At 31.3% G+C, this 12,348-nt stretch overlaps 1 protein-coding gene across 1 annotated transcript in view; it reads right to left on the minus strand.

Annotated features, from left to right (window-relative positions):
* The window catches only part of LOC129231067 (putative glycerol kinase 5), a 59,926-nt gene that overhangs the window by 38,099 nt on the left and 9,479 nt on the right, over positions 1-12,348 (minus strand). Inside the window, exon 3 of the mRNA XM_054865315.1 lies at positions 7,541-7,616. Coding sequence (XP_054721290.1) covers positions 7,541-7,616 — 76 coding nt within the window. The remainder of the gene's footprint in view (positions 1-7,540; positions 7,617-12,348) is intronic.

Below are 12,348 nucleotides of genomic sequence, written 5' to 3' on the forward strand. Positions count from 1 at the left end.
AGAAATTAAATACACTGATTTCAGGAGCATTTTGAATCAGAGGTAGAAATTTAGGCAACTAAGTCACTGTTCCAATGGAGCTGTAACTACACTATTTTACTGGTCCATACCATTGAGAAGAGATAAAATGGAGGGAGTGAAGACTTTCATTCATGAAGCCAAGACCCCAAGTCACGTGATTGATTTTAAAGCAAAACATTAGAAGAAATCAGGTTTCTTTTGCTTGTTTTGCGCAAAACGTGCCAACCATTTGTCGTTGTTGAGTCATGTGACTTGGGTTCCTAGGGTCAGCTTTTGTTCAGCCAATGACTGGACTTGCTTCCGCCATTTTAATTCCTGCTCAAAGGTTCATACACACTTTTAGTTGTCCATTCTTGGGTTCTGGTTTCAAGTATTGAAAAAATAAAGAAAAAAGACAAAATATGTAAGACAAAATTAACATGCCAAAAGGAGTCAGTTATAAGTTTAATAGACATTTCTGAACGACTGGGAAGAGAATGAAGCAACAGGAATTTCTCTGCTCACCAGTACTGGCAAAGGAATTCAGCCAACAGAATTTTATCTGTGCTGCTGTTTTGAGAGGAAGGCAATGAGGAGACAAAAATAATATGTTATAAATGCAATAGAAACACCTCGATCTATCTTTTCTTGCAAAGAAAATCTAAAAATTGTAAATGAAGTTGTAAACTTGCTCTCAACAGTTTCAAAAGATGATGCTTAAAATTTTTAAAGGGAAAATAAAAATATCATTAAAATTTATATTCTGCTGGTTCAATGGACAATTTGTTTTCCCAGATCAGCGGACCAATGTTAATTTTAAGCCTTGTTTTTAATAGACATCTCTGCTTCCGCCATTACAGAGTAATTTTTAAGAAGAAACTTGAAATATTTGAAAGTATCACACAACTGTTTCACAAAGAATTTTAAACAAATATACATAATAGTTGCATTTCTGAGACTTTGGTTTTTTCTCATCCTTTTTTCCCAAGATAAAGTTGAATATCCTAAGAAGTTGTAAACTAAACTTTTATACTAACTCCATTACATAAAAAATGCTGCTGATTAAAAGGAGAACAATAACAATGAAAACAAGCTTTTTTTTTTTTTGGAAGATAGAGAGCAACAAGGTGTGCATTAAAATAATTAACTTACCAAGGAATAAAAACTAATGTAATAATATTGCAAATATTCAAGGCAAGCTAAAAAATAAAAAATGAAGAAAGAAAAAAAAAGAAAATTAAAAAAAGTATAAAAAGTGAAAGCCTAATATGAACTTAAAATAATCACTAATAATTACTCTTAAATAAAAAGAGTGAGTATAATAATCAATTTATTTATATATATATATATTTATTTATATATATATATATATATATATATATATATATATATATATATATATATATATATATATATATATATATATATATAAAATTAAGCAAACAGAATTACAAATACAGTCGACGCTTGATATAATGACCATCTCTGTGCCAGAGAAAAAGGTCTTTATAATGAGTGGTCATTATAAGAGATAGAATTTTTTTTTTTTTTTTTTTGAATATACACATGCATCATGCATGTTCCGTTGTTCCACTACAATTGGCACTTTTTTGAGGATTCCAGTAAAATGCCTAAACTATTTTTTTATCATGGGAATTTTTTTTAATTTTAATTATTTGTGCAAAATATTATGACAAAATATTTCTAAGTAGAAAATATAGGAAAAATTGTATTACAGTACATACAAATCATTTATTTTCTGAAGATAAAATCAGAAACAGTTGCTTTCCTTTTTAGCACATGTGATTTTTGCAAAACATAATTTTCCATTTCAGTTAGAGATGATAAATAGTGTTTTTCTTGCTTTTCAAAGAAACACTTAAAAGTCTCTGGAGCATTTGAAACATTTTTCATACTGAGAACTTTGGTCTCAATTATTTCTTTATCTGATCATAATACATTAATTTACTTTTGTGCACAACATCGAGAGGAACTTCATTTTCTGACAGACACGTGTTTGACACATTCTAAATCATAATTGATTTTAGCATAACCCTCAAAGTTTAACACTTCTACCAATTTCCCTTTTTTTTAGAATTTTTTTTACAGCATTTCAATTTCTTTGTCGAAATTTTCATCTTGGATTGTCTGACAAATCATTTAAGCATTTTTCTTTTGCTTTTTAAAATCAACATGGTGGAGGCAATTCTTGATGGTTTTTTCTGAATTCCATGCTGTTTTAGAAAGATGAAAAGCTGTAAGAATACCCACTATGTAATCTTGACCTTCTTTCAGTCCCTAAACGGTAATAAAGATCATTCTAAGTTACATATTAGTATAATTGTAAAAACACCAGGAATAGTGTTCGCTGAATTCGGTCGCTGTATTGGATTAGATGATGTAGAACGGTCGTTATACCGGAAGGAAATTAACATAGAGTTCATTAGAACAAAGTTGGGACTTTTACCACTGGTCGTTATAATGGATTGGTCTTTATAATGAGTGGTCATTATAATGAACGCCGACTGTATTAAACAAATTATAAATAACAAATGATGATAAAAAGGAAAAATGCAAACAGCTATTAAGTAGGAATAGAAAAAGAGTGAATCCAGAGCTCATCAGCCGTGGATGATTCATTAATTATGGTCAAAAGACCAAAATTTTTAACTATAAACTAGAAGAGAATGCTTAAGCTCCAGTACATGTAATATAGAGTAACAATGTGAACAGATGTTTTTATGCTGTTCTTTTAATTTTCGGGTTTCGTCGATTCCACGATGTACAGTCTTGCTGCTATAAATTGTCTTACTGCACCTACTTTCTTTACTATGGGCTTTTGGACAAATAATCGTTGTAAAATTTGATCTTTGGCTGACACTGAAGCTAGTGTTCATTTTGAGGGTAACTTTTGAAAGCAACATCATCTTGTTTATCTTATTAAATGTCTTTCCTGAAATCTATGTTATATTGGACAAACTAGGAATTCTCTAAATATTCGTATCAACAATCACAGACATGATATACTTTCGTTCAAAAACAAAGAAGACAAAGAACTTCAGCATTTTCAATTTCACAGTTTTGATAAAATTTCTATTTCAATTCTAGGTTTTGAACACTCTTTGGAAAAGAGACTTTCACTAGAATCTCATTTTATTCTTCGTTTCAAATCTATTTTCCCCTATGGGTTAAATTCCTCCCTTGATAATAAATTATATACAGCATACCATAACTCTTCTAAAAATCTTTGTATTTATTCATTGTTTAGATTTGGAAATAATACAAGTACTTCTCGTTTTAATAGAGGATCAGGAAAATCCCCTCCTCGTTTCTGCATTTTTTCGCCCTTTGAAATTCTTAATAAGCTTGAAAATTCTTTTTGTCATTCTTATGACACTGAATATGTTAGGAAATTTCTTTTTGGTCTTAAACAAAAATTTCTAAAAAAACTTAAAAATTTCCTTCCAAACTACCTTTTTAAAAATTCACACTTTGAATTTCTTTGTTATGATCTTCTGATCTACAAAGTTGGTTATACGCAACAACATCAAACTTACTACTGCACCTTTAGTTTTTTACAAAAATCATTCGACTATTTAAACTTTTCTAAACTACACAGTAAACTTTTAGATTTTTTTCCCATCAAGGATCTACAAATTGTCTTCAGCTACAAATTCAATCCTCCTTTCTCAAAAAATATTCTAAACTATCAAGAAGTTGCAAAAAATTTTGAAAAATATTTGAATTTTGATTGTAATTGTGCTAATTTCTCTAATTCCATCTTCTTCAACTCTGATTTTGGTCATATTCTGACCGGTGATTTGAATTTTTTACAAAACAAAAAACTCATTAAACTTTTTAGTTTGGGTACCAAATATCGGCCTAATTTTCGTATTAATTTCCTAAAACCTTTTAATAAGCTTACATTTGAAATTGAATATTTTTTAAGAAAAATCTCCTATTGTTTTAATGTTCCACTCAATGCATTTCTTGAATATAGACACCACTTTTTAATTGAACTGAAATCACGTTTACGTGATATTGCTAACACTGAATCTTCATACTTCCATCTTTCTGCTGATGAAAATAATGCCATCAATAATTTTAAAAAAGCTTTTGTCTTTACAGTTGTTGATAAAGCAAGTTCTAATTACTCTATCTGCTGCAAAAAATTATATGCTAATATTTTGAAAAATGAACTAGAAAAAACCACCACTTATGTTTCCTCCAAACTTAATGAATCCTCCATCATCAAAAAATTTGCTGCTGCTTACAAACTTATTAAATTGCCACGTCCCGAGTCTGTTAACTTACCTTACTTATATGCAATTCCAAAATTTCATAAAACACCTGTTGGATTTCGATTTATTTGCTCTGCCACCAACACCATTGGAAAAAATCTGAGTGTAAAGCTTGAACAATTTCTCAAAAAAATTCTTGAACAACTTAAACTTCAACAAATGAATTGGTTCTGGATTGTTAATAATAGTGTTGAAGTCATCAATTTACTTAATATGCTTGATATAAACCACTTAGAAACTTTTGATTTTGAAAACCTCTTCACCAATATCCCACTCGCTGAACTTTTTTCCTCTGTTTCAGAACTTTTTAATTCAGTCAAGGATTCCCTTGATTTTAATGAATTGTTTTTTCTTGGTCTTTTTAAATTTTGTATTTTTAATAATTTTTTCAAAAATGGTAATTCATGTTTTCTTCAAATTAATGGCATAGAAATGGGAGCTAATTTTAGCTCTACATTAGCCAACCTTTTTCTTTTATATTATGAACGAAAATATTTAATTGACACTCCTTCCTCTACACCTCTTTGTTGTAGATACATTGATGACCTTTTGTGTATAAATTTTCCTAATTTTTCTGAACTCAGCAAAACTATTTATCATAGTTCATTAACGCTCAAAAAGACCAATTCTAATCATAATAGCTTTAATTTCTTGGATATCAACATACAAATTGACTCAAATTGTTCCACTACAATCTATGATAAAAGACGTGAATTCAATTTCGCAGTTAACAGTTTACAAGATTTCTCCTCCTGCCTAAGTAAAAAGGTTTTTATTGGCATTATTGTTTCGCAAGCTATCAGAATTAAAAGAATTTGCAACACCATTTCTGCATTTAAGCAAGAAATTTCAGTACTCAAAAACTTACTTTTTCATAATAACTTCCCTAAAAATCTAGTTGAAAACATCTGCTTAAGTATAGCCTTCGATGAACATTTCGCTTCTTTTGAAACTGTTTAACTGTGTAAATGTATGATACAACCGTGACAAACCATTTTTTTATGAATCACCGTAGTGGATAAATTTTTACACGTGCGAAACAGGCGACCTGGTACGTCTTTGGACTGATTTCCGGACTTGGTTTTTATATTTTTAATGTTTTGTTGACGAATGGATAGGCTTTTTTATCAGGCTGAACAACGGACAGGATATGTTTACTTGGATTTCAAGGTAAGACAATTTTGTTATTGGCAGGTACTGTCCCGTGGAAGGCTAATTATTGGAACTTGTTTTCCTAATTAGTCGAGGCGAAACCCCCTGCTTTTAGTTTTAGGTTTGAGCTCTAGTTTATTGTTTTTAGCTTAGCAAATGGTGCGTTTGCCCATTGTTACTCTATATTACATGTACTGGAGCTTAAGCATTCTCTTCTAGTTTATAGTTAAAAATTTTGGTCTTTTGACCATAATTAATGAATCCTCCACGGCTGATGAGCTCTGGATTCACTCTTTTTCTATTCCTACTTAATAGCTGTTTGCATTTTTCCTTTTTATCATCATTTGTTATTTATAATTTGTTTAATATTTGTAATTCTGTTTGCTTAATTTTATATTTACTTGGCTTTTTAGTTTTGCTGCGTTGCGCATCTATGGGCTCTTGGTGTGGTCTTTTCAATATTTTTCACTTTTATTATTATATATATATATATATATATATATATATATATATATATATATATATATATATATATATATATATATAAAGTATACAAGCCAAAAAACAAGTTTTAAACAATTTATACGTTTGTTGTAACGTACGTATATTATTGTTTATAATTTAACATGTGGTGCATTTTGCCAAATATTAGTTTGTATTGCATGTACGGGAGTTTAAACACTCTCTTTTAGTTTGTAGTTAAATTTTTTGGTCGTTTGACCATATTCATTGAATCCTCCAGGGCTGATGAGCTATGGATTCATTCTTTGTCTTTTCCTATTACATTGCTGCTTGTATTTCACTTTTTCTCATCATTATTTTTCGTATCAATTGCTTAAAACTTGTTATTTGGCTTGTATACTTTTTATATTTACTTGGCTTTTTAGTTTTGCTGCATTGTGCATCTATGGGCTTTTATGTGGTCTTTACAATATTTTTCACTTTTTATATACTTCTAATATAATTATATATATATATATATATATATATATATATATATACATATATATATACATACAGGGTGTTCCGTTTTAACCTGCAAGAATTTTATTTTCGCAACCGTTGGTCCTAGATGCATACTTCCAATCCCAAAAATGTTCAAAATCAGATGCGAAGTTCAGACATTGAAACTTTGAAGCAAAAATAAAAATGAGTCTGAAAATACAAAATTTAACTTTTTATATGGGCCCTAAGCCCCCTAACTCATATTTAGGGAAATATTCTCCATTGAAAAATAATTCCAACACAAAAAGTTTGAAATTAGTACGACCAATATTCACTGAGATATGAAACGCAGCATTTTGTGACTTACACCACTTCTCACTCACTGTCAATAACACCTTTTGGGGGGAAATATAGCAGTTAACAAGTGTTTAAAATTATATGTGTGCATAGAGTGTGGTTTTTCAAATTGTTTGAGGTTTTTCAGTGTGTTTTTGCGTATCACGGCATAACATTTGCGTTTATTGTTGAATAGCAATGAAAAATATAAATACTTTGTGTTTTTTACTTTTGACAACCTGCCATTTTTCTGAAAGGGCGTAAGTTCCAATCTCATCTTCTGTATGGTCCCTTAAAACTTTAAACTGAAGTATCTTCTTGAATTTTGGTCGCACAAATGTCAAGATTTTTGTGTCAATAATAGTTTTTAATGGAGATTATTTTTCTAAATATAAGTTAGGAGACCTGGAGCCTGTATAAAAAGTTAAAATTTTTATTTTTTGACTCATTTTTATTTTTGCTTCAATCTTTCAATATCTTAACACTGCATCTGATTTTGAACATTTTTGCAATTGGAAGTATACAGCTAGGACTAACGGTTGCGAAAATAAAGGCCTTGTAGGTTAAAACGGAACACTCTGTATATATACAGTCAACTCTCGATAACTCGAAGTCCCAAGGGACCGGCTGAAGCGTTTGAGTTATTGGTAGTTCAAGCTATGGGAAGTTTCCACATCAGTCTTAAGAGTTTGGGACCCAATGAAAACTTTGACACAAAAGAACATTTAAGATAAAAGGCTTTGAGTTATCGAGATCCGACTGTATTAGGAACAGAGCTATAGAATGAACAAATTCAAAATTTTTACTTATTCCAAGTAACAAAAGTTCCCCTCAGAGAAGAAATTCCAATACATGAAATATCTCTCGCACTTAATTGAGCACCTACAATTAAAAAAAAAAAATCTATATAGTTACATTTTTGACATAATGCCTAAAAGCAATAAATTAGGCAGTGAGAAACAATAACAAAGGGATTCAAATATTGGTATTGATCCCAAAAACGTTGGACCACGCTGTGATACTGAGACATCTAGCAGCATTAGACTCCATTTCCCCATCCATTTAGATATCGCTCTTCCTGATATCTTAATCGGGCCCTGCCTTCATACCTGACACAAATTCTTCCTCCAAAGAAACCAAGTAAACCTTTCTCAAATTTCCCCAGGGAGGAGAAAACAACTTATAACTGATATTTTGTGACACATAAAAGATGTGTTTCTGCATTAAAGTAAATAGGAATGAATCTGAACTTTATGAAGACAATGCCTAAATGTAAAAGACATATCATTGAGGGGGAGGGGGATGTATAAACGATGTTTTACTGCATAACCATAATATTTAACCCTAGCCTCAATGACCAAACATTTCCCTTACACTCAATAACAGGGTACCCATTTTGAATTTCGGAGATTTAGAGAAAGAATTTTTTTTTTGACACCTCTTTTATTTAATTGAAACGTTTTCTTCCGCCCTCATCTTGGGAAATGTGTGTGTCCTGTTTTTACCAAAAAACGAAATGGCTTATTGTTTTTCCAGCGATTTAGGTTTACGTTTCATGCTAAACTGTCTGTTAGAAAAATGTGTTTCTCCAGTTTTATAATACTGGATGCATTAGGTTTTACACTTTGGCATTTCATAGTGAATTCATAGAATTTTATTTATTTACACCAGTGACGTTCAACTTACGGCTCACAGACCACATGGGGACCACAAAACTCATACTATATACACATAGGCCCACTGAATTGAAAAATATTATCTGTAATTTTTATCCTCACTATCATTTGCTCAACCTTTGCTGTCATGCCGTCTTGACATTCGTAGGTATGCTTAAAAAAAAAGAAAAGACAGATAATATATTCCAACTGAAATATATTGTCCACATATCGAGAGACACAAAGTTCCTAATTTGGTATCAGCAGGGCCCAATTTCCCAATAGGCAGAGTAGGCAGCTGCCTAGGGTGGCAAATTTTGTTTTAACCACATGTTTTTTTTTTTTTAATTATTACACTTGAAGTGAACTACTAGCATTCTTTCGTTTTCCATAGTGCCTTTTCTTGTAACTTAATAATGTCAATGCGTTTGTCCAGAAGCTCCAACAAGATTGGAGTTAGATTAAGATTTTTAGTGTCATAGTGAAGTTTATTCGAGTACGGTTTCTTTAGTGATTGACCTGCATTTTCTCTTCCACATTATTAATATTTAAAAACTTTCCTGTTAATTGTATTAAGTCTGGGTGGCAAATGAAAATGAGTGACGAGCGGAAAAGGCTGAATGATTTTAAATGAAGAAAACATGCTTAGTTAAAAACCAATAAACAAGAAGGAGTCTTCCAAAACTTTTTAAAAAGTGATACATATTTTTCAAATGGGCAGTTTTCAAAAGCAGAAGCTTTGGACTTTTTGGAACGCAATCCAGTAACAATTTATAGGGGAAATACCATCGAGCAATGAGGAGTGGTAAGAAACTTAAAGTGAGTGAACGTAATAACACAGAGGAAATTATTTAAATCGTTGATTCATACATGAAAATATTTCTTAATTTGCCGAATGGTAAAATACGAGCATGCAAGAATATCATACATTTATAACACCTAATCGGAAGGAATGTTAAGCATCATTAAAAAACAATTTTAGAAATTTTCAAAAAGAAAAAATAATCTCAATATTGCAATTTTGTCTCCAAATTTTCCAAATAAGGAATTTTTGGGAGGTCACAGTGACCTCTCATCGGGGCACCCTGAAGATAAAATGCAATCATTCCTTCATTAGCTTTGCAGTTTAAATTTCGGGATATTTTATGCGTTTTTTGATCACGGAAATTTTGCATCTTTTTTTTTGAGGGGGAGGGGGATGGCAGATTTCAGATCTGCCTAGGGGCGGCGTGGAGCTAAATTTGGCTCTGGGTATCGCTCACGATGTAACAATGTGTTAGTACATCAACAAAAAGATAAAGCTGTAATGTTTTCCACTTCACCATAGGCGGATTTAGGACTGAGTTCCTGGGGGGGGGGCAGAGTTTTTTTTAGCAACATTTTTATTGCCCCCCATTCTCATGTTTTTGTCTGTTTCCTGTGATGCATAAGTCCATGCTTTACTTTTTTGTGTGTCGTTTTCATTAATGTGTGTTTTCATGCTGTCCTTTTTGAATTGAGCTTAAGAGAGGGAGCTGTTATCAAGAGAGTGACACAGGGCTCCCTTTTATGTGGGAAATAGAATTATCTCCAATTTTAGGGGGCCGGGGGTTTCTCCCCCGGAGGAAATTTTGTACAAAGGATATAAAATTCTGCATTTTGAAGCCTTATAAAGGTTAATTGGATAGACATAGAAATTGATAACTAAATTATACAGTTGTACAGTATTGTTCAAACTTTGTAAGAAACAGCCATTTTAAGTTTGAAAGAAAAAATAAAGTATAGATTTCTCATTACAACAACCTTTTTTTAATTATAAGTAGTGCAGAAAACGAAAAGGAATAGAGGTAGTGTATCATTTTTTTCCCCTGGCTAAACAGATTAACAATATGCAGTAGAAGTAATTGGAGCTCACTTTGCTTGGGATTTTCAAAGGCTCATCTAATTATTTTCAAGGACTCTAGAATAAATAAAATTATTTAATGCACTTCATTTGTACTTTCCAGTCTCTGATATTTTAGTACTTGATTGTAAATTTTTACAATCCTGTTCTAACTTTGAGAGAAATAGCTATTTTAAATTTAAAAGAAAAAAGAAACCATAGATTTCTTATGACAAAAACTTTTTTTCAGTTGCAAGTGGGGCAGAAAACGAAAAGAAATAGAAGTAGTGTGTAATTTTTTCTGTGCTAAACAGATAGACAATATGCAGAAGAAGTAAGATAAAAGCAATCAATACAAAAGAATTTCTAAAATACTGCATTCGAGATTGACTAAATAGCAAGATATGAAACATGCGAGTCACAAAAATTTATTTCAAATAATATGTTACAAACGAGAGAACCATGATTTTTACATTTTTAATACAAGATGCGGAAAGCAGCTGAATTTGAAATATTTTGGCATTCCTCCCCCTCTACCATTTGTTAGAAATTTTAAAATTTAAGGTTTGTAGCCACACGTTTCCAAATATTCAAGGTTTTCAAGCACTTAAAAATGAAATTAGTTTTTTTCAAGCAATTTCTATTTTTTAAGAAACGAATCATGAATTTTTTTGGGAGTTAGGGACCGACTTCAAAGCAGGGGCCCTAAGCAATAGCTTGTTTATCTTATAGGCAAATTTGACCTTATTTGTAATTCACTCTTACCTGCAAATTTTTGCTTGATTTTTTTGTTATTTTTACGAAAATTCGTCAGTTTTTACGGTTAAAGGATTTTTACGATTTTACCAATCTTTGTTAGGTTTTTATAGACTTTTATAAAATTTCAGCAAATTTTTAAAAAACTTTTGATGAATTAGTTTCATTTCAATAATGACAAGGACTGACTCACTTAGACTTAGATGATAATGACTTACCTTACTTTTTAAACAGTAAGTAAAATTGTACTCTCCCTCTAAGTAAAAAGATTCATTTAATCAGAACACTCAGATAACTGAATTTTATTTAGTTTGCGGTAGTATTTATTTTCTCTCTCTCTCAAAAAGGGAGGGGGTGGAGAGAAAGAAGGGAAAAAAACTGTTATTTAGAATTTCTCAAAAGGCCAATTAATCTACTAAGAACATAAATATTATGCACAAATATACTTGAAATGTGAACACAAATCATAACGAGAAGATTGTTCTGTTAGCGCGAATGAGGGGGGGAGGAGTTTTTTCCCCTTTGCTTTAGGTTTTAATTTGTTAAAAATAATCGTCAATTATTATAAGTGCTGCAGCTTAATGTATAGCTCGTTTAGCCTATATTTTCATTCATATGCTTGCCCAAATGGTTTTCAGTCTAAAGTAGTGAATTTAGACACATTTTCAGAACCCCAGTGACAGCTGTACTATTTTTATTTAATGTTCGCCCCCCCCCCCCCTTTTCTTTTCTCCCATCAGAAAAGAACATTCGTTTTTCTCTTAATTTTCATTGAACTATTCTAAAAAGAAAAAGTCATGATTTTTTTGTTTTAAGATTTTGGAAGATGTGTTGTTACTATATAAAGTCCTCCCAAAACTGGGGGGCATTGCCCCCTATAAATCCACCCATGCACTTCTGAACTATTCAAAAAAGAAAAAATAATACATATATATTTTTAATTTTTGGAAGATGTGTTGTTACTACATAAAGTCCTCCCAAAACTAGGGGGGCATTGCCCCCCTCCGCCCCCCCATAAATCCGCCCATGCACTTCACATAATAACAAAAGCAAATCTGGAGCAACCAAAGGTCACAATTATTTTGCTTTACAACAAAACAAAATCTGGTGTGACGCGATTGATCAAATGTTTTGATATTTTCGAAGCATTTGATTGAATGGTGATAAACAATGGGTGTAGTGCCCTCTGAAATATAAAAATGCATTAATCCATATTATGCTTATACTTAATTTCATTTAAAATCTTAATTATATCTGTAAATGTAATTTGAATAAATGTCAATAATACGGAAAATTTCTTTGCGTCTAAGATCTGCAGTGTGACTCGTATATAATATGCAGT

Source organism: Uloborus diversus, chromosome 10, assembly GCF_026930045.1.
Source record: "Uloborus diversus isolate 005 chromosome 10, Udiv.v.3.1, whole genome shotgun sequence".
Taxonomy (NCBI): Eukaryota; Metazoa; Arthropoda; class Arachnida; order Araneae; family Uloboridae; genus Uloborus; species Uloborus diversus.